This window comes from Macaca mulatta, chromosome 9, assembly GCF_049350105.2.
Source record: "Macaca mulatta isolate MMU2019108-1 chromosome 9, T2T-MMU8v2.0, whole genome shotgun sequence".
In the NCBI taxonomy this organism is placed as follows: domain Eukaryota; kingdom Metazoa; phylum Chordata; class Mammalia; order Primates; family Cercopithecidae; genus Macaca; species Macaca mulatta.
In genome coordinates this window covers 7,721,465-7,744,826 of record NC_133414.1, presented here as the reverse complement: position 1 = coordinate 7,744,826, position 23,362 = coordinate 7,721,465, and the positions used below count along the sequence as shown (strand labels likewise).

The 23,362-nt window shown below is 51.5% G+C and overlaps 1 protein-coding gene across 3 annotated transcripts in view; it reads right to left on the bottom strand.

Moving 5' to 3' along the window:
- PFKFB3 (6-phosphofructo-2-kinase/fructose-2,6-biphosphatase 3) overlaps positions 1 to 22,544 on the bottom strand; it is a 90,820-nt gene extending 68,276 nt beyond the window's left edge. For all 3 annotated transcript variants that reach the window (XM_028825949.2, XM_002805545.4, XM_077945696.1), the window contains exon 1: positions 20,342 to 22,544. In XM_028825949.2, the coding sequence (XP_028681782.2) occupies positions 20,342 to 20,822 (481 nt within the window). In that variant the 5' untranslated portion in view covers positions 20,823 to 22,544. The remainder of the gene's footprint in view (positions 1 to 20,341) is intronic.
- Positions 22,545 to 23,362: the final 818 nt, after the last annotated feature.

Below are 23,362 nucleotides of genomic sequence, written 5' to 3'. Positions count from 1 at the left end.
TTAGGGATGTGCCTTGTTAACAATATGTTTGCAGGCAGTATGCTTGGTAAAAGTCATCGCCATTCTCCATTCTCAATTACCCAGGGACACAATGCACTGTGGAAATCCGCAGGGACCTCTGCCCAAGAAAGCCTGGGTATTGTCCAAGGTTTCCCCCGACTGAGACAGCCTGAGATATGCCCTCATGGAAAGGGAAAGACCTGACTGTCCCCCAGCCCGACGGCCTGACAGCCCTAAAGGGTCTGTGCTGAGGAGGAGTAGTGAAAGAAGGAGGCCTCTTTGCTAAGAGGATGGCTTCTGTCTCCGGCTCCTCCCTGGGAATGGAATATCTGGGTGTAAAGCCGAATATTCCCATTCGTTCTATTCTGAGATTGGAGAAAGCCGCCCCGTGGCTAGAGGCAAGATACGCTGGCAGCAACACTGCTCTATTACTCTTTCCTACACTGAGATGTTTGGGTAAAGAGTAACAAATGTAGCCTACGCGCACATCCAGGCACAGTACCCTTCCTTGAACTTATTCATGATACACATTATTTTGCTCACGTTTCCCTACTGACCTTCTCCCCACCTGTTGCCCTGCTACATTCCCCTCACTAAGATAGTAAAAATAATGATCAATAAATACTGCGGGAACTCAGAGACCAGCGCGGGTGCGGGTCCTCCGTATGCTGAGCGCCGGTCCCCCAGGCCCACTGTTCTTTCTCCATACTTTGTCTCTGTGCCTTACTTGTTTTCTCAGTCTCTCCTCCCACCTGACGATAAATACCCACAGGTGTGGAGCAGCTGGCCCCCTTCAGAAGTCTTTCAAATACTTCCAAACAGGAGTCAAGTGTCCCTCGTCCTGCCATGGCTGGGTTAAACATCCCCAGTTCTTCAACCATGCCTCATGAGACTTATTTCCTGACCCTTCACCGGTTCACTCACTCTCCCCAAATTCACTGCAGGCCCTCTTCGTGAAGATTCAGATGGAGCCACAGACCCAGTGCATACGAGGTCCTCAGGGGGTCTGGGTCCCATACCGGGGGATAGGAGCGGTCCCCGGGGGCTCAGAGAGCTTGGGCGGCGCCTCCACCGCGGACCCGCCCCGGTCCCGCATCCTCCCGCGGGGAGGGGGTGTGCCGTCCACTTCTCCGGCGCCCTCAACCCAGAGGGAAAGGGGCTGCCCTCCCGAGCCGCCCCGCAGAGTCCACACGCCTAAAGCCTTTCTAGTCTGTTTCCTCTTCCGCGGCCTGCAAGCCCGCCGCAGCCCCACCCAACTCCGGGACTCGCAAAAACACCTGCCGGGCCTATTTCCTCTCGGGTATTATTTACAGCCGCTCCCAGGCCTTCTCGGAAAACATCCGTTGCCGGGAACACAACCTCAAAGCCCCAGAGCGCAGAGGACCCAGCGCCCGATCCACGCCTAGCTCACGAGCTGGACAGTCGCCGCAGGGCAGGCTGGGGAGGCGCGGGGCACGCCGGGAGGGTGTGCGACCGCACGTGAACGCGGCGTGCCGCACGGCCCAGGAGGGGCGGGGCGCGCGCTGACCGGCTCGTGCGCCGCGGACAACAGCCAATCCGAGCGAACCATCCCCAGGCCACGCCCCTGCCGGTTCCGCCACGCCCCCGTCGGACCTGCAGCTGCTCCTGGGGCCAGGACCAAGCTGGCTTAGGCGCCCGAAGTGCACCCGGGAGGGAGCAGGCGCGGGGTGCAATGGGGGGGTGGGGTCGCGCACCCTGGAGGGAGCAGACGCGGGGTGCAATGGGGGTGTGGGGGCGCGCACCGTGCCCAGAGCGGGGCTCCCGGGAGCTGGTGTCCCGTCTGGCCCTCCCCCGAGCTCCCAGCTGGGTCCCCCCGCATGCCCGCCCTGTCTCACCGCCCTCAGCACAGGGACCTGCCTCTGTCCCCACGACGCCAGGCTCCAGGTGTATCTAGGACAAAAGGGTTGACATCCAGTCTATATAGGGTTGTGGGGGGTTACCTTAAAAGTTCCTTTTTGTTATTAAAAAAGTAATATACACTCGTGCAATGATTGAGAACGATAGAAGGAACCTAAAATATTTGTGGGGGAGCTCCCTTCCAGACTCGCCCATCTCTGCAGATATTTTTTTAAGCCCCGGGAGGCTTGGTTTTGGCCCCCACCTGTGCAGTGCAGGTCTGATCTCCTATTCCGTGTCATCACACATAGGATGGGGGTCAGAGGTTATCACGAGGAATTTTATGTTGCTAATGAGTACAGCCAGTAGCAAAGGAGATTCAAGATGAAGACAACATTCCTAGGTAAAACACAGAAAGCAAATGAAAGATATAATTATGGGACGGAGGAAGAAGAGGAAGAACTCTGTGCTGCTGGACTGGAATAACTGATCCGTTTGAATTTACAATTTTAAAATGTTTCCCAGCTCCATCCGTGGAAAAGGCCCTGGAAACACGGACACTCCGGTAGCAAGAAGAGGCACACAAAAGCCCAGATCCAGCCTTCTAAGGACCATCCTCCACTGAAAGTCCCCAGGTCTCCTTGGAGGAGTGGCTGATCCCAAGGCCGAGACTGGGGAGGACACAAGGAGCCTGGAACAGGAGCTAAGACAGAGTTCAAAAGCTGAAGGGACGTGTCAAGGACACAGCGGACAGCCTGAAAGGGTTCTCAGCCAAACTAGGAGTGGCTTGAGCACCAATTGAGTATGTCAAGAATGGATTCTAACACATGCAATCATAATTTTAAAAATCCCCGAGTTCACACTGGTACTATTACTACTATTAATAATGATGATGAAATTAAAGCTAGAAAAAGGGAGGATGGGCAGGAAAGAGCTTCTTTACAAAAGGATGCCAACTAATAAATGTGGAAGGAATGACAAAAGTGGTAAATAGCCATTTTACGGACACTCTGATAATAAGTGTTTCAATCAAGAATCATCAATAGACGCTAAAACTATTGAATAAAAGATTATTCCTTGTATATACATACCCAAAATAATTGAAAGCAAGATTTCAAAGAGATATTTGTAGACCCATGTTTGCAGCAGCATTTTTGACAACAGCCAGAAGGTAGAGCAATCCACGTGTCCATCAACAGATGAGTGGATACACAAAATGTGAGTAAACGCGCAGAATATTACTCCGCCTCAAAAAGGATGGAAATTCTGACCGATGCTACAACATGAATGAGCCCTGAGCACATGATGCTAAGTGAAATAGGCCAGGCACAAACAGACAAATATTGTAAGATTCCATTCACATGAGTTCCCTAGAATAGTCAGATTCAGAGACAGAAAGAATGGTGGCTGCCAGGAGCTGGGGATTGTGAAGAATGAGAGTTATTGTTTAATGGGTGCAGAGTTTGAGTTCTGCAGGATGAAAAAGTTCTAGAGATGGATGGTGGTGATGGTTGCACAACACTGTGAATGTATTTAACACTACTGAGCTGTATACTTAAAAATGTTGAAGATGGTAAATTATGAGTGTATTTACCACAATTAAAAATTTTTACATTAGAAATTAAAGACCACCCTGGGCGACATAGTGAGACCCTGTTTCTAAAAAATTAAAAATGAAAAAATTAGCCAGGCATGGTGGCACGCACCTGTAATCCCACCCACTCGGGAGGCTGAGGTGGGAGGATCGATTGAGCACAGGAATTCCAGACTGCAGCAAGTCCTGATGGCACCACTGCACTCCAGCCAGGGTGACAAAGCGAGATTCTCTCTCTCTCTCTCTCTCTATATATATGCATGTGCATATATATGTGTGTGTGTATATATGTATATATGTACACACATGTATATATACACATATATCTCTGACTCAAGGACATGACGAAATGAAATGAAATAATACATTTTAAATATTTTATAAAGATTATTGGGAACAGGATATTTTATTCACACTTTGTGAGTGATTGCAAAGGAGCCCTCCACAGATAATTTGTTTGTTACAAATGGGAAAAGTTAACTTTACAAATGACCCAAACAAATGGGATCCTCAGATTGCTGTTAAAGTGTCACCTTATCACCGCTCCAGGCAGGGGGAACTTGCAGAGGCCCTGAGTCATGAGTCTTGAGTGTTTGAGCAACAGAAAGAAGAGGCCAAATGAGGTCGGGCGCCGTGGCTCACGCCTGTAATTCCAGCACATTGGGAGGTCAAGGCGCGTGGATCATCTGAGGTCAGGAGTTCAAGACCAGCCTGCCCAACATGGCGAAACCCCGCCTCTATTAAAAATACAAAAATTAGCTGGGCATGGCGGCAGGCGCCTGTAGTCCCAGCTATTCGGGAGGCTGAGGCAGGAGAATCGCTTGAACCCGAGAAGCGGAGGTTGCACCATTGCACTCCAGCCTGGGCTACAAGAGTGAAACTCAGTCTCAAAAAAAATAAAAAATAATAATAAAGAAGTTAAAAAAGAGGCCAAATGAATCAGGGTTAGGAGATGACTGGAAAAGTGACTTGTTGTTTCTCTTTTAACTTCTCATTTTGACACAATTTCAAATTTAGAAAATTTTTAAGTAGTACAAAGAATCTCTCCATATATCTTCACCCAGATTCACCAATTATTAACATTTTACCATATTTGCTTCATCCTCCTTTTTTTTTTTTTTTTTTTTTTTGAGACAGAGTCTTGCTCTTGTCGTCCAGGCTGGAATGCAATGGCAGGATCTCAGCTCACTGCAGCCTTCACCTCCCGGGTTCAAGCAATTCTCCTGCCTCAGCTTCCTGAATAGCTGGGATTACAGGTGCGTGCCACCATGCCCAGCTAATTTTTTCATATTTTTAGTATACAGGGTTTTCACCACGTTTGCCAGGCTGGTCTGGAACTCCTGACTTGAGGTGATCTGCCTGCCTCAGCCTCCCAAAGTGCTGGGATTATAGGCGTCCAGGAAGCTGCTGATCTTGTAACAAGTCAAAAGGGAAACTCCTCATTCTTTCTTGCTTTCTGGACCTCAGGGAGAGAGGATGTTGGAGCAATCACGGTCCTCGCCTCATCTCAGGCTCTCATCACTGATGCCTGAATGGCCCTCTTTTGTATTTGCTTGTTTCATATAACAGACGACTATGACTCCATCAGCCAGTTGATATCTCAATTATTGACATTAAGTGACATATATTTTGTATGTTCCCCCATCCTCTGCTTCTGCCTGCCTTCAAATGGAAGTAACCATTATCCTGAATCTTGTAAAAATGTATCGTTTTATTATGTATATACTCCTAAAAAGCATTGTTGAGTTTTAGTTGTTTTAATTTTATTTTAAAAAGTATCGTAGGCTGGGCATGGTGGCTTATGCCTGTAATCCCAGCACTCTGAAAGGCTGAGGCGGGAGGATTGCTTGAGTCTAGGAGTTCAAGACCAGCCTGGGCAAGATGGCAAGACCTCGTCTCTATTAAAAAAAAAAAAAATTAGCCAGGCATGGTGGCACACACCTGAAGTCACAAGCAACTGGGGAGGCTGAGGTGGGGGGATCACTTACGTGACAATGCAAGACCCTGTTTCAAAAAAAATAAGAATAAAAAGTACCTTACCATATGTAATGATTTTGATTTTTTTGTTGTTGTTGCTGTTTTGTTTTGTTTTTTCCAGATGGAGTTTTACTCTTGTTGCCCAGGCTGGAGTGCAATGGTGTAATCTTGGCTCACTGCAACCTCCTCCTCCCGGGTTCAAGCAATTCTCCTGTCTCAGCCTTCCAGGTAGCTGGGATTAGAGGCATGCACCACCACACCCAGCTAATTTTTTTGTATTTTTAGTAGAAACGGGTTTCTCCATATTAGTCAGGCTGGTCTCAAACTCCTGATCTCAGGTAATCCACCTGCCTTAGCCTCCCAAAGTGCTGGGATTACAGGTGTGAGCCACAACGTCCGGAGCTTTTTTTCCTTTCATTCTTTTTTTTTTTTTTTTAATTGAGACAAAGTGTCGCTCTGTTACCCAGGCTGGAGTGCAGTGGCACGATCTCGACTCACTGCAACCTCCGCCTCCCAGGTTCAAGCGATTCTCCTGCCTCAGCCTCCCGAGTAGCTGGGATTACAGGTGCCTGCCACCACACCTGGCTAATTTTTGTATTTCTGGTAGAAACAGGGTTTCACCATGTTGGGCAGGCTGATCTCGAACTCCTAACCTCAAGTGATCTGCCCACCTCCGTCTCTCAAAGTGCTGGGATTACAAGCAAGAGCCACTGCGCCTGGCCTGTTTTGGGATTTTTTTAATAGTCATCAACAATATTGAGAGTTGCTGTCTATTTGAGTGTAGCTTATTTATAATATTGCCTTGTGTGAATATACTAAGAATAATTTATCCTCCTGTCAAAGTGCCTTTGTGCTGTGTAAAGGTTTTTCTATGAGAGTGCTGCTATGAACATGACTGTGTGAGCATCAGCAATACTAGGAGTGGTACTGCTGGTTTCAAGATGTTTTTTTTTTTTGAGATGGAGTCTTGCTCTGTTGCCCAGGCTGGAGTGCAGTGGCGCTGCGATTTCAGCTCACTGCAGCCTCCACCTCCCAGGTTCAAGCAATTCTCTTGCCTCAGCCTCCGGAGTAGCTGGGACTACAGGTGTGTGTCATCATGCCCGGCTAATTTTTTGTATTTTTAGTAGAGATGGGGTTTCACCATGTTGACCAGGCTGGTCTTGAACTCCTGACCTCAGGTGATCCACCTGCCTCAGCCTCCCAAAGTGCTGGGATTACAGGCGTGAGCTACCGCACCTAGCCAAAGTATATGAATTTCAACTTTACACCAAAGAAAAGACCAAACTGCCGCCAAGGCATTTGTACCACTTATAGGCCCACCAGCAATGTGTGAGGGGCTTTTGTGGTCCACATTCTGTCGCCGCTGAAAGCCATCAGACTTCCTCATTTCTACCCAGCACACAAAGTGAAACGTGTCTTCATTTTGGTCTCAATCTGCATTTTCCTGATCACTAAAGAGGTGAAATTTCTTTATTTCCTTTTGTTACACACTGCCTGACTTTTAAAAGGCTTTACCAGTCATTCAGTTATTGCTCACAGAAGCCAGAGAAAAGAACACAGCCACAGAGAAACAATGGACTGCCTGCTTACTCAGTCAAGTCAGTTTTTCCGTATCGTGGATTAGGATTTACTGTTATGCCGTGTGTTACATGTTACTCATTCAAAATAATGAAGTTTCCAAAGTTTTATAAGGTTGAGAAATCCATTTCCTATAAAACAGTCATGATAACATAACCTTCCGCTTCACTGAAGTCACAATGAAAAAGCCTTTCTATAATCCAGGATTTGAACAAAAGATGATTTCAGCCTGAAGTGGCTTCCCTTTGTCATACCCCATTTATAAACAGGACCCGGGAAATGCTGTGACAACAGCAGACGGGATTCTTGGGGGACCACATGCTGACTCATTTCTTATAAACGGATGACATTCAACTTCTAGAATGTTTTCACAAGAAAACACAGCTATTTACAGATTCAGATTCCTTTGCTGTTATTATGAGGCAGCAAGTTGATGATAAAATCCTTGTTTCCATTTTCTACTAAGTCTGGCAGAATTGCTTTTTAAAATTTTTTATCATTTATTTTTATTCTTTTCAGACAGAGTCTCACTCTGTGGCCCAGGCTGGAGTGCAGTGGCACAATCTTGGCTCACTGCAACCTCTACTTCTTAGGATCAAGCGATTCTCCTGCCTCAGCCTCCCGAGTAGCTGGGATTACAGGTGCCTGCCACCACGCCCGGCTAATTTTTGTATTTTTAGTAGAGAAGAGGTTTTGCCATGTTGCCCAGGCTGGCCTTGAACTTCTGTCCTCAGGTGATCCACCTGCCTCGGCCTCCCAAAGTGCTGGGATTACCGGCATGAGTCACCACACCCAGCTCGGATACTTTAAAAAGAGAATTTGAGCCATGCACGGTGGCTCACAACTCTAATCCCGGCACTTAGGGAGGCCAGGGTGGGCGAATCACGAGGTCAGGGGTTCAAGATCAGACGGGCCAACATGGCAAAACTCCATCTCTACTAAAAATACAAAAATTAGCCGGGCATGATGGTACTGGGAGGCTGAGGCAGGAGAATCACTTAAAATCTGGGAGGCAGAGGTTGCAGTGAGCCGAGATTCTGCCACTGCACTACAGCCTGGGCAGCAGAGCAAGATACCATCTCAAAAAAGATAAATAAAAATTAATTAATTAAATAATTAAATTAAATAAAAAGAGAATTTGCTCTTCTTTGGAGGCTGGGCGTGGTGACACACGCCTATAATCCCAGCACTTTGGGAGGCCAAGGTGGGAGGATCATTTGAGCCCAAGAGTTGGACACCAACCTGGGCCATACAAGGAGACTTTGTCTCTACAAAAAGTTAAAAAAAAAAAAAAAAAAAAAAAAGCAGACTGTGGTGGCACACACCTGTGGTCCCAGCTACTCAGGATGCTGAAGCAAGAGGATTGCTTGAGCCTGGGAGGTGGAGGTTGCAGTGAGCCATGATCGTGCCACTGCACTCCAGCCTGGGAGACAGATCACAATGCTGTCTCTAAAAATACACACACATACATGCATGTATATATGTACATATATATAATATCTCTTCGTTGGGAGCTAAACAATGGGTAACACACGGACACACAGGATGGAATAATAGACACTGGAGACTCCAAAAGGTGGGAGGATTGTAGGGGGCTGAGGGTTGAAAAACTGCCTATTGAGTAGGATGTTCACTATATGCATGGAGAAAATCTGCACTAGTATCTCCTAAACATAAAAACATTTTAAGAAAGAAAAATATCTTCCAAAGTTTCAAGCCAGTAGCCCAGAGCCCTAAAGCCTACTTTCTTATTCTTTCTTTTTGTGTTCAAACACGAATGAGGTTTTTAAATCTATTTTTCTAAAATGAGGCCATCTAACTTTCAACAAGCCTGTGGCATGAGGGTTAGCTGGAGGTAGGGGTGACCTGACTGTCAAGGTTAAAACCAGGGAAATCTGGACAAACCAGGAAGAGCCGGTACCCTGATTTGGAAGCGAACCCGGTCAGCAGGTGCCTGGGTGGAGTCTGTTCAGGAAGCCCTCTTGGAGTGCGGGTTCATGCTTCCCCCTTACAATGGAGCCCTTGACATTTATGGAAACAGAGGGAAGGACAGACATTTGGTTGGCAATTGTGTAGTATTTACGTGGAAACACTGGGAAAGTGAAAAAACTCATAAGTGCTTTTCTCCCAGCTTGGAAGAGAGCATGCTCAGTGCCCGGAGTAAACCCCTCAGAACTTTTTGGAATTCTTTGCCGGTGGGGATGAGCATCAGCCCCCATTGTCCAAGTCATTTTCTTCTTGAAACGGCTTTGTCTGATGACTGACCCGGGGCATAGTGGACTTTTCTGGAAGGCTGCTTACTGGGTCCCATCCTTTTGAACCAGGGACAGAAACAGAGCTGCTCAGGGAGGTGACCGTGACCTCCTATGGGCCACTCACAGCCTCTACCAAGGACGGGGCCTGGAGGAGGTGCAGCTGCTGTGGCAGTGCGGGCTCTCCGTAGCGCACTACAACCCAGGCCTCGACCACCTTGGCCACCTCGCTCCCAGCGTCTCCCCAGATCAGACAGAAGGCAGCTGGGGGAGCCACCCATGATTCACTCTCTCTCACCCTACAGCGAATCCATCTAATCCCGCCGCCTCTGCCTCCTAAATATATTCAGAATCCAGCCACCCCCAACACCACCCTGATCCCAGCCACCTGCAGCAGGCCCAGAGACTCCCACCTGGTCTCCCTGCCTCCCCCACCACCCCACAATCTGCTCGCAGGAGAGCAGCCACACGTGGTGGAGACGTTTGATGGTATCACGTTAATTCAGCCCACCAGGCACGGTGGCTTGTGCCTGTAATCCCAGCACTTTGGGAGGCCGAGGTGGGCAAATCACTTGAGCTCGGGAGTTCAAGACCAGCCTGACCAACATGGTGAAATTCCGTCTCTACTAAAAATACAAAAATATTAGCTGGGCACGGTAGCGTGCACCTGTAATCCCAGCTGCCCGGGAGGCTGAGGCAGGAGGATCGCTTGAACTCTAGAGGCAGAGGTTGCAGTGAGCCAGGAACGTGCCACTGCACTCCAGCCTGGGCAACAGAGCGGCACCCTGTCTCAAAAAAAAAAAAAAAAAAAAATTAATTCAGCCCACACCTCCACCAAAACCCTCCCAGGCCTTTGGGTCTCCAGGTGAGAGGCCAAACAAGGCCCTACCGTGGCAGATGAGGACCTGCTGAGCCGCCACTCCCTTCCTAGGCCTGCATCCACGTGGCTTCCACCCTCATCCTGCAGCAGCAGTGCTGGCCCGCAGGTTCCTCCCGCACTCAGCCGCTCTGGCCACCGGACCTTTGCCTCACACCTCCCCATTTGGACACACTCCTGAGCCAATGGCACTGTCTGCTATCTCACTCCCCTCAGCCTCAGTCCAAATGTCCCCTGGAGTTACCATCCTGTGTGCAACCACAATCCTCCCTCCCTGTCCCTGACTTGCCTTCTTTTTTTTTAGATGGAGGCTTGCTCTGTCTCCCAGGCTGGAGTGCAATGGCGCGATCTCGGCTCACTGCAACCTCACCTCCCAGGTTCAAGCAATTCTCCTGCCTCAGCCTCCTAAGTAGCTGGGATTACAGGTGCCTGCCTCCACACCCAGCTAATTTTTGTATTTTCACTAGAGATGGGGTTTCACCCTGTTGTACAGGCTGGTCTCGAATTCCTGACCCCAGGTGATCCGCCAGCCTCGGCCTCTCAAAGTGCTGGGATCAGAGGCATGAGCCACCATCCCCAGCCCCTCTCCCTCCTCTTTCCTGAGTTATTTTCTTCTTGGCATTCACATCCATTGACACATGCAGCATTCACTGCTCACCAGCCCAGGGAGGTCACCATGAACTCCTACCAGCCACTCAAAGTATCTACCAAGGACAAAGCCACGCAGGCTTACCCCATTCACACGGAAGCTCCACGGCCGGGGTTTGTCCGTTTTGTTCACTGCCGCAGCCTCTGCACTTACACCCGCCCCTGGCCTACTGGGTACTGCTGAAGGACTTAAGAGCTTATGGAAGTGACTTCAGTGACATCACAGATGAGGGTAGGCACCCGCAGGACAGGGCAGCCCATCGGCCTTTCAATTGCATTTCTTGCTTTTCTTTGTTCTTCTTTCTTCTTTTCTTTTTTTTTTTTTTTTTCTGAGACAGAGTCTCGCTCTGTCACACAGGCTGGAGTGCAGTGGCACGATCTCGGCTCAACACCTTCTAGTTCAAGCAATTCTCCTGCCTCAGCCTCCCGAGTAGCTGGGATTACAGGCACCCACCACCACGCCCAGCTAATTGTTTGTATTTTTAGTAGAGACAGGGTTTCACCATGTTGGTCAGGCTGGTCTCGAACTCCTGAGCTCAGGTGATCTGCCCACCTCAGCCTCCCAAAGTGCTGGGGTTACAAGCATGAGCCACCGTGCCCAGCCTCTTCTTTCTCTTTTTAAAGACAAGGTCTCATTCTGTTGCCCAGGTTGGAGTGCAGCGGTACAATGAAGGCTCACTGCAGCCTCAACTTCCCAGGCTCAGGCAATCCTCCCACCCATCCTCCCAAGTAGCTGGCACTACGGGCACATGCCTCCACACCTAGCTAAGTTTTAAATTTTTTTATTTGTAGGGACAGGATCTCACTATGTTTCACCATGTTGGTCAGGCCAGTCTTGCTCTCCTGGGCTCAAGCGATCCTCCCACCTCAGCCTCCCGAGTAGCTGGCACTGCAGGTGTGTGCCACTGCACCTGGCCATACATTTCTTGCTTTTCTACTGAATTTCCTCAACTACAAGATCTGCAGCCCTCCTTTATTCGTGGGTTCAGAATGTTCCTTGTGCAAACGTCCCAGAGAGATTTGGCCCTTGCGGGTGGCTAGTTATCGTGATGCCTTCCACCCTCCTACCAGACGCTTCCTCCCCCGCTGCCTGGCTCGGAAAGCCTCCATGGAGGGTCAGAGGCTCCACAGCAGTGTGGACGGGTAAAGCCCCCCGCAAGGCTTCTGCCTCACTTGGACCACCCAGAACTTGCCGCAGGACGTGACTCACACTGGAGACCGGCTGCAGGAACTGTTCCAGGCATCAGTTCCCACTGCAGAGCTTGGGAAGGGAGCTGTCCGGCTCCCCAGCCTCTGCAGTGGGAGCTGATGCCCGGAACAGGCGTCTCAAAAGTGTGGGTCACCACCCATTAGTGGCCTTGAAATCAATTTACTGGAATAAGACCAGAATCTTTCTTAATGAAATGGAACAGACTAGAAAACAGCATGTACAGTATTGTCTGATGTTAAGTACTGTTTCAGGACATTTTTTGTCTAAGCATCAAGGCAGAAACTATCAAATCAGAATTTCTGGGGCATCAGGTTTTTTTTTTTAAAGCTCCCCAGTTAATTCTAATGTGAAGCCAGGAACAAGAGCTGCGGGAGTGCATTTCTGTCCTTCTGAGAAACAAGGCGTCCCCACCATGGCTGTGAGCCAACGCCTGCCGCCCGACAGTCACAGCACCATGGCGCTGAGGACCGGCTTTCCCTGAAGTCCGCCTGCATCCAACAGGTCTACCCCATGCCTAGGCAAGACCTTCCTCTTTCTCGCTTCCTTTTGAAAGTCCACACTTCTCGGGGAGGGGAGAGGGCACCCTCCCGACTTCCTGCTCGCCCCTGCCTGCCTGATTGGATCTTTCTCCACTCCCATGGCTGGACAAGCCTCTGGAATGACTTCAGCAGCCTCAGGAGGGGACTTCCAGAATCTGATCGCCAGGGGTCAGTATCTCAAGCAGACAGTCACGACACCAGACCAACTCCACCCTAAGAAAGCACACTTGTCAGTCACCCCTCAAACAGAGGTAGCACCCCAGTGTCCTCACCAATGCAAGGGGCCACGGCCTCTGGGCAATCTGCTTCCTGCTCCTCTGGCTGAGGACTGGGGCATACAGGACCTCACTTTCTGACAAGTGAGTGTTGAAGCCCAGGCCAGGGGGAAGTGTGCTTTTGAACTGTCATGTCAGAGCACCTTCCGGAGCCACAGCTGGAGAGGCTGCTTGCGGAAGCGCCAGGATGACCAAACCCTCTACTCTTCAGACACCTTGTGGCTGCCCCAGCCAGAACCTGTGACATTCCTGGGGCCAGGCCCCCTAGCTCAGACCCCCACACAAGATACCACCAAGAGTCATGCACACTGCCAGCAGGGAGCTACAGTGAGTGGGATGGTGTTCCACAGACCGGGGGTCCCTTCCTGTGTCTGTCTCCCTGCTGTCCTGGCCCACCGTCTCAACCGCCCACCTGGGAATCTTGGAACTCTTCCTCTGCAGTTATGAATGATAGGCAATTTTTGCTTTTTGTTGTTGTTGTTGTTTTGAGACGGAGTTTGGGTCTGTCGCCTGGGCCGGAGTGCAGTGGCACAATCTCGGCTCGCTGCAACCTCTGCCCCCCAGGTTCAAGTGATTCTCCTGCTTCAGCCTCCCGAGTAGCTGGGATTACAGGTGCCTGCCACCATACCCAGCTAATTTTTCATACTTTTAATAGAGACGGGGTTTCACCATGTTGGTCAGGCTGGTCTCAAACTCCTGATGTCAAGTGATCTACCCTCCTTGGCCTCCCAAAGTGCTGGAATTACAGGTGAGAGCCACCGCGCCCAGCCCCAAGCTGTCTTAATAGGAGAGAACCTAGAATGTGCATTCAAGAGCTTAGATCCCAACACTGACATTTTTTGGACATAAATTTCAGTCCTGGAGTCAAAGCCGAAGGAGCACGTCACCTGGAGAATTCAAGGTCATGGCCTCTTCATTTGCCACTTGCCTGAAAACGTGGCCAGTCTGACCTGGAGGTGCAGGGAGATACCTGGCCACGTGCCCAGGACAAAGTCTTTGAAGGACAAAGGTGCAGGCGGAATTCCTTTTGCTTCCTGCAGCCGACTTAGCCAGGAAGGCTGAGGGGCTGGAGACTCAGTGTGTGTGACAAGCATCCAAGCGATTAGGAAGCACAGATCTCCAACTGGAGAGAATCTTAGCTCACCCTCTTCTTTGACAGATGGGTAAGCTGAGGCCAAGTGCTCTTAAATGGCTTCCATGAAGCGCCCAATCATGCAGCCTGCGGCATGATTCCTACCGCCTGTGCCTTCCTACTTGAACAGCTTCCAGAACTGTCCCCTACAGCAAAGGATCTGTAGACATGACCACACTCCTGCATAATGAGCAAAGCGAATGGTCTCCGTATGCAGATGCTCAGAAAGCCATGATATTGAGGGCCAGGAGATGGCGGGTGTTATGAAAAGACTTGAGGCTCTGATTGCCTGGGTCCTCCCCACCCTTCCCATGCTTCTCCTGTGACTTTGTGGTTCCCTTCCCCGTGTTCATTTTATCCAGTTTCATCTACGTACAAATACTGGGAAGGACAGGAGGACACAGTGTGATTGGGCTTCCAGCCCGAGAGGCGTCCACATCAAATGCTGAGGCAGTAGGAAGACCACCGTGTCAGTGCTGGGTGCTGGGACCAAGATGAAGATGCAGGCCCCACCCTGGGAACTCCCAGTGACGTGGGAAATTAAAGGACAGACTCGCAGGGGCAGAGAAATACAATGCGTGCTTGGGAATTGAGGAGCTCTACAGTCCTGAGGACTTAGGAGCTCTTGGTATTTTCGGGTCTAGGGCTGGACTAACTGGCGTGCAGACAGTGTCCATGCTTGCCGCCCTGGGTGGCAGTGGTATTTAGAACTTGATATTTGGTATTTCCAAAAAGGAGCCAAATGATGACCATAGTGAAATTCAGGAATGTATTCATCTTCCCTACATTTATGGCTGGATATTGTCTTTATTTTAAATTACACATGGGGGGATGGCCATCATCTTTCAGCATTTAGGGTTTATAAGGATTTATTATTATTATTATTTCTGAGACAGTCTCGCTCTGTCGCCCAGGCTGGAGTGCAGTGGCCACGATCTCAGCTCACCGCAACCTCCGCCTCCCAGGTTCCAGTGATTCTTGTGCCTCAGTCTCCTGAGTAGCTGGGATTACAGGCGCCCGCCACCACGCCCAGTTAATTTTTGTATTTTTAGTAGAGACAGAGTTTCGCCATGTTGGTCAGGCTGGTCTCGAACGCCTGGCCTGATGAGCCACCACGCCTGGCCTATAAGGATCTTAATGTGGCTCTGCAACTATTCATTCCAAAAGAAAATGACAGATTCACCAAGTAGAAGAATTTATGAAACACTTGCTACCACCAGGTCCAATATAAGCATGAGGTATAGACCGTAACTCAAATAGCTCACCAAGTTACCATGCAGAAAGCATTCCGAGAACGAATGAGTGTTCTGGTCTGGTTATGGGACAGGATATACCTGCAAGAGCTGCTATGTGCATAGAATCAGTGGAAAAGGTGACAGAAAAGGCATGAACTTAAAAGGCGTGAAGAGACATCCACACCCCATGTTTATTGCAGCACTATTCACAACAGCCAAGACATGGAATCAAGCTAAGTGTCCAACAACAGATGAATGGATACAGAAAATGTGCATATACACCGTGGAATACTACTCGGCCATAAAAAAGAGTGAAATCCTTGGGATGGAACTGGAGGATATTCTAGTAAGGTCACACAGTGCATTTTGAGAGTTTGTTTGGAGGTTCTAGCAGAGGAGCACAGTTACTCGTATGCCCTTGACCGAAGACGGGTCCTCCTCTATCGGGGATGGTGGTCCTCTTGGACCAAGCGCACAGCTTCAGGAGGGATGCACATGGAGTGGTGAGGGAGGAAGGGGACACCCACCTAGCCAGCTAGATCAGCCAAATCAACCCTGGCAATCACAGGGGTGACAGATGTCACAGCCAGATTGCCCTCACATCCCTCACAGTGCATTTTATATCTTATTGGTTTTGTTTGTTTGTTTGTTTTGAGGGGGAATCTCACTCTGTCACCCAGGCTGGAGTGCAGTGGCGCAATCTCAGCTCACTGCAACCTCTGCCTCCTAGGTTCAAGTGATTCTCCTGCCTCAGCCCCCCAAGTAGCTGGAATTACAGGCAGCCATCACTATCCCTGGCTAATTTTTGTATTTTTAGTAGAGACGGGGTTTCACCATGTTTGGCCAGGCTGGTCTCGAACTCCTGACCTCAGGTGATCCACCTGCCTCGGCCTCCCAAATGTTGGGATTACAGGTATGAGCCACCGCACCCGGCCTTATTGTTATTTATTATTAGAACTTTCACCTGCTATTCCCTTGTCCCTCTGAAGGTGGAATGTGCAAGAATCCTTGGAACACTGCTGTCTGAAGACATTTTTACAGGATTCTAGACTTGAAAAGGACCTCAACAATTTGCTCAAGACCACAGTCTCTTAGCAGAGCCACGCCTCCATCACCTGAGATGAGTCACCGTCTACACCACCTATCTTATTGATTTATTTCTCTTTAGAGAGACAGGGTCTTGCTCTGTCACCCAGGCTGGAGTGCAGTGGTGCAATCATAGCTCACTGCAGCCCTGAATTCCTGGGCTCAAGCAATCCTTCCACCTCAGTCTCCAGAGTAGCTGGGACTACAAGTTCACACCACCACCCCCAGCTGATTTTTGATGTTTTTGGTAGAGAGAGGGTCTCATTATGTTGTCTAGGCTGGTCTCCAATTCCTGGCCTTAAGTGATCCTCCCACCTCGGCCTCCCAAAGTGCTGGGATTACAGGCATGAGCCACCACGCCAGCCCATCTATTTGATTTTTAAGGAGAGAAGTTCTTGCACAGGAAGAACTGCCCCAGCGTACCTCCATTGTGGTTCCCAAAGTTAGTCATGATATGCATGACTTTCCTCTCCATGTCCAGCTGAAGTGCTTCCTGCCTCCTTTTCTTCTCATGAATTTCTTTTATGTTTCACATCAAGATAGTAACTTCTCCTTCTTCTAGACAGATTGGCCAAAGACGCAGACCTTCCTCCCACTCTAACCACCATCACCCTGGAGACCCACAGGAAGAGCTGTGAGCCCTGAACGCAATGCTTGCGGCCTCCTTCCCCAACCTGGGCCGCGACTGCCACTGCCAGCTGCTGCTTCAGCCTCGCGCTGAGCATAGGGACACGACCCAGATGCAGCCATCACCCACCTGATACGGTTCCTGCCTGCCATGTGCCATACACTGCGGTCCATGTTGGACAGGTGGAATATGAGGTCTAAGTCCCTCTGGCTCCATTCGAGCCAGCACCATGGCACCAACGCTACCACAGCCTGTGTGACAGTCCAGGAGGTCAACCAGTGCCACACCTCCTCAATGTGGAGTTCAGCCTCCTCAGGTGGGGCCTCCTACTGAGAGCCACTCTGCACTGGCACTTCTGACTCCCCTCCACGGCACTTGCTGGAGAGCACAGAAGGTGGGCTCCTGGGAGGAGATGCCATGTCTTTCTGTTCAGCTGGTACCTGGCGTGTCCTGGTGCATAGCAAGTGCCCAGTCTAGAGAATGAATGAATGACGTGGCATGCAACCAGTCACCTTTCCCGTAACTACATTCAGTAGCTGTCTGCTAGTTCCTCCCATAAGTGAGGGACAGGACCAGCACCTAAGACCCTTGGTTGCTTCTCTGTTGTGCCCTGAAGACCCTCTCTCCTCCAAAAGGGAAACTCACCCAGCTCTGCGTCCCAGCAGGCTCCCCTGTATGGACCGCCCCATCAGACTCCCCTGTATGGACCACTCCATCAGGCTCCCCGGCCCTCTGGCTGTCAAAGCCGAGAGACCAGAGGGAGGAAGGAGTGAGGTCTAGGTGGGGATTCTCCCAGCTCCCTCTCTGCAGGCTACACACTGCCTGCCCCCTCCGACAGAGGCCGCAGTCCCTGTCAGGCTGTCCCTAGTTTTGGCTCTGCCGCTTGACATTTTAAACCTCGAGGTGCTAATGCCCAGGGCTCTGCACTATCCCTTAAGGTTTTCCTATCTCCTACCCAAACCTCCCTATCATTAAACTCCTTGACTTGTCTGGTACCCGCCGGGCCCCTGACGGAGCTGATCCCAAAGTCTGAAGCTTGTCAAGAGGCAGAAGTGCATCCTGGGGAGGGAATCCGCAGCTGTCCCTGTTTGGCTTCTAGCCGCAAAGGATGCCTTCTCCAGATGGCTTCTCTTGGTTTTGGGAGGGAGGCAGCAAAGTCTTTTCATTTCCCAATTTTTAAATTACTTTTCTGAATAGTTAACACATTCAGATAGCGCGAAGGTCAAAAAATACAGAAGAGTAGCTGCACTGGCATCTCCTGCACCTCCCAACAGTGCAGGGTTGAGGTGCCGTGCTGTCCCTCACAGGACCTTGTCCCCTCCAGGCAGCTTCATACCACGGCTCAGCACCAAATCCAGCAACGGCCTGGCTCCCTGCAGTTCCCACTTGCTGTGTTTACTTCTAAGTGAGAGCTCCCATCTGCAACTGGGGAAGCTCTGCCTAGATAAAGCCTCCAAGAGCCTGTGCCCTGGCTCACACCAGCGCGTCTGGACAATGCAGACAGCACTTATGCCAAGCAAGTCTGGTTCTTATACCCTAGGACCCCCGGAAGGAGCATCTGCCAAATGGAAGGATAACATTTTCCTCTTCATGCCGCAAGGTCTCTTCAGATTAAACAATAACAACAATAACCAACAAAACCAAAGCTTACCGTGGTTGGCAGTTTGCAAATGTTTTGTCCCGTGTGCTCTAATAATGCACTAAAATACGTTGTCATAAAGCAAAATCTTCGTATGCAAACAATACATTAGCAGCTTGGCTATGTAATACCTTGCCGCATAAGGCACCCTACTGAGCGCCCTAACAAGTCAAACAGAAGTCTGTCCCTTTTAAGAGTTTCCCAACCAGAGCCTACATCTACAAAAGTGGGCAGAAGTGATGAAGTCAGAGATAAATGACTGTCCCCTGCAGTCAATGAGTGGGGGCGGGGGGGAGTCGGGGGGCGGAGAACTCTGAGAGCCTCCAGAGAACCCAGAGTGTCAAGGTGGCCGCATCATGCCTGGATTAATGGAGACACCGAGGACAGTGGGTGTGGGACTAAACGTGCCCAGCTGACGGAGGAGTGGCAGAGCCCCTGCTTGCTGGCTGTCACCTTCCTTCTGGCCACCCTCCCCCATCTCCCTACCCCAACGGGACAGGAGAGTCAGCAGCCACCCCCTTCACCGCCAGGAGCCCACGCTGATACCTAGGCACCCTCTGTTTGAAAAACAAGTCCAGTACAACCTCCAGGCAACGGTAGCACCAAGCTGGCCGTGCCTCTGAGTTATGAGAGAAGAGAGGCAGGAGGGTGAGTGGGGGGAGGGAGAGACGGCACGGCACAGGCCCAGTGCCCGGAGAGGCCAGGCTCCCAACGCCCCACCCGACCCCACCCCCCACCCCCCCACCCGACCCCACCCCCCACCCCCCCACCCCCACCCACCCCGTCTGCAGGAGTCACACAACACTGATTTGAAAGTCAAATCGAGGCCCCCCTCCCCACACTTCTGCAGCTCCCACTTCTCTCCCCGGGCTTTGAGCTGAGAGTGGCCCTGGGCTCTGGGCGTGCTGGGCCTCCAACCACCCGGCCTGTAAACCGGGGTCCAGTGCGCTGGGAGCCCCCCGGCGCGGGCAGGGAACATGAGGTAGCTGGGCCTTTCTGGCAGTCCTGGCACGCAGGGCGGAGAAGGCAGAGGGTAGCCCCTGCAGGAGGGGGCGGGCCGCGCTCATCAGCTGGCCGGGGTTTGCTTTTCTAGGGACTGCTCCCATCCTCACGCGGCCGTCCCTATCCAAGCGCCGGTTTTGCCCAGGAGGCAACTGAGGCTGGGCGCTGAAATGACTTCCCCGGGGTCAGAGGGCGAGAGGGGCAGAGGCGGGACTCAGGCCCGAGCTGCCTCCCTCCTGCGCCGCGCTGTCCCTCTCCGTGCCCCTGAGCGCACCGCGCCCGCCCCCAGGATCCCGGATCCCGCCGCCCTCCGGGTCTCTCCGGGTCCGGGGCCCTGGTCTATCCGCGGCCCGGGGCTGGAGCGCAGCGGGAAGCGGGAATTCGATGCAAGTGCCGCTCCCGGCTCGGGCACGTGGTGGCGGCCGCGGAGTCGCCAGAAGGGACGCGCGGGTCTGGAGGAGACAGCGTGGGTCTGGAGGGACAATGCGGGGCTGCAGAGGAGACGCGAGGCCAGAGAGGAGACGCGGGGCCAAGGAAGAGACGCGAGGCCGGAGGGGGACGCGCGGGGCCGTAGGGGACACGCGGGGCCAGAGGAGACAGGGAGGATCTGGAGGGGCACGCGGGGCCGGGGCGCAGCGCAGGGCGGAGGGAACAAGGTGGCGCGCGTCTCGCTCGGCCCCAGCCGGCACCGCCGCAGCCCGGGTGCACAGCGCTTCCGCGCCTGGCGAGGACCCAAGGCTTGGGTACCCACAGGCGGCCGTGCAGGTCCCCGCGCGCGCTGGGGGCGTGGGCCGCGTTACCGGGACTCCTACCTTTCCTGAAGGGCATCGCGCCGGGGGCGCTCCCCGCGGGGCTGGCCCGCAACACCCAAACAGGACGACGTCCAGGCGGCAGCCCCGCGGCTCGGGGCGCCTGCGGGCGGCGGGGCGGGCGAGGGAGGGGAAAGGGACATATTTGGTCAAAGCCTGGCGCGTCACGGCGCGGAGGAGGATCCGCGGCGAGGCAGGAAGCGCGGGGCGGCGCCAGCCGTGAGCTCCGGGTGCCCTCGGGCTGCAGGGGGAAGCCGGGGCGTGGGCCGGGCCGCCCTGTCCTGCCCAGTTCCCCCCGGTCCCGCAGGGGCGGCCCGCAGCCCCCCAGACGCAGAACTTGCCGGCCTCGGAGCTGCCGCCTGCCTTTGCGGACTCCATGGAGCAGGGGAAAACTGGTCGGGGAAGAAACCAACTCCTTTTGCGCCTTCAGGTTGTTCCGAGCCATCCTTCCCAAAGGACGGGACTTGGGGGAATTCCATCCCATTTTCACTTTTATGTCCTACGGGCACTGGGGACAGGCTCAAATCACCAGCTGACTCGAATTGAACAAACTGAAATTGTTTAATTTTTTTTTCTTTTTTTTTTTTTTTTGTTTGTGTTGGTTTGGGTGTGTGTGTGTGTTTTGAGACAGGATCTCACTCTCGCCCAGGCTGGAGTGCTGTGGTGCGATCATAGCTCACTGCAGCCTCGACCTCCCCAGGCTCAACCTATCCTCCCGCTTCAGCCTCCCGAGTAGCTGGGATTACAGGAGTGAGCCACCGCGCCCGGCAAAATTGAAATTAACTGCTGGCTGGAGGGAGCAACCCAGAAACTCGCGTCTTTCTATGGGGGTCTCCCCACTGCCTCGGTTTAACCTCGACCCCCCGCGTCCCGCCGGCTGCATTCTCTCCACCGCACGGGTCACCGCCTGACCGACTCCCTATGTGCTTATTCGTGTGTGGTGTCTATGAAAGCAGCCATTTTTTTTTCTTTTGTTCTCTGTTTTCCCGGAGCCTAGAACAGTTTCTCACGCACAGCTCAATAAATATTACTCAATATTACGTTTCTTACTCAAGGGAAGTAATAGTGCGACTTAAGAAATGGACATACGGAAATGCAGGGAGTCACCTCCCAGCACCACTGACCTTGCCTCTGCAAAGGCCAGCATCTGAGAAGATGCCTTTTATTCCTTCCAAATGTCTAAAAAGCAGGCCTTCTTTGGAGCCAGTTAACAATTAATTGTTGTGAAAAGTGCTATTTTCAGTTGCACTTTGAAAAAAAAAAGATGTCAGGAGCAAATCTCCTGATCTCCTGATATTTAAAACACCCATGCAAATATCAATTGGCCCACTTTCCATGCTGTGGCAAAAATCATGCAGGAAAGGTACAGCCAGTAGGTGTGGGTGGTTTGTTTTTGTTTTCTTTTTTCCTTTAATCTTTCCTTAATCATAATTTGTTTCTTAGCCTGCTATCGTTCATGGGTAATAGTCCAAATTCCTCCCTCTTTGGAAGGGAGATGACGCCACAGGGAGGAAGCCACTGTGGAGTGGGACGGTGTCTTGCCAGTTGTCTTGGGACACAGCTGCTGGTAGAGCCTTCAAAACAGATCCTGCTCATGGGCCAGGCTACAGATCGGGTCCTGAGCCCTGACTTCAGCTTCTGTGCCACTGCCTTTGCAGGTGTGAGTGTCAGCGGAGCAGGAAGGGGGGGAACAGAAGGGTACCCCAAATCCAAAGTTAGGCATAATCGTCAGCTCCCTCTATAATATTCTCTGCCATAATTGCAATGGCAGGTGGACCTGGACTTAGCTCCATGGACTTACCTGCTACAGAAGGCAAATTTTGTCCAAGGCCAGGGTTCCAGATAAAGCATGCGTCATCCTGCCTGTATCAGACTCACCACCACCGCTGTCGTAGTAAGGCCAGAGCACATGCCCTCAGAGGTGGATGGTGCTGTGGCTGGATACTTGGTCTTTGATCCTGTTTTCTGGTCCAGAGCTTCTAAAACCCTTGGGATCTCCAGAAGGATGAGTGTTTTTTGGATGTCAATGGGAGGACTGGGCAGCTTCAGGATAGGGGCTGGGAGCTGGAATTAGTCAGAACTTTCAGCTCAGATCTCTGACCTCTGGGGAGGGGAGAGGGGCTGGAGATTGAGTTCATCACCAATGGCCAGTGATTAATCAATCATGCCTATGTAATGAATCCTCAAAAAAATAAACAACAACAAAAAAAACCCAAATGACAGAATGTGAGGCAGGCACTGTGGCTCACACCTGTAATCCCAGCACTGGGAGGCCAAGGTGGGTGGATCACTGGAGGTCAGGAATTTGAGACCAGCCTGGTCAACATGGTGAAACCCCGTCTCTACTAAAGGTACAAAAATTAGCCAGACATGGTGGCAGACCCTTGTAATCCCAGCTGCTCAGGAGGCTGAGGCAGGATTATCGCTTGAACCTAGGAAGCAGAGGTTGCAGTGAGCCAAGACCATGCCACTGCACTCCATTCTGGGTGACAGAGCGAGACTCTGACTCAAAAAGAAAGGAAAAAAAAGAGAGAATGGGGAGAATTTCTGGGTTGGTGAACACATGGAGGTGTGTTGGGAGGGTGGCAGGCTGGAGAAGATGGGGGAGCCCCTTGGCCCTCACCCCCCTCACCTCATGCTAAGCATCTTTTCCGTCTGACTCTTCTGAGTCCAGTGCTTTATATTAATAATGAACCAGTACCAGTAAAGTGCCTTCCTGAGTTCTGTGAGCTGTTCTAGCAAGTTACTGAATGGAAACTGGGGGAATGGAGGGGTGAGTGTAGGAAACCCCCTACTTTGTAGCCAAGTTGGACAGAAATATGGGTACTCTGGGCTGGAGCCAGGAGGCTGGTGTCTGAACTCAGGGCAGTCCTGAGGGACCGAGCCTTGGAGCCTGTGGAGTTAGTGTCACATTTGAATGGAATCGTAGGCCACCCAGTTGGTGTCTGGAGAGTTGGGGAACTGGTTGTCGGTGTGAAAAAAACCCACGCACTTGGTGTCAGAAGTGTTGTGAGTAAAAACAGG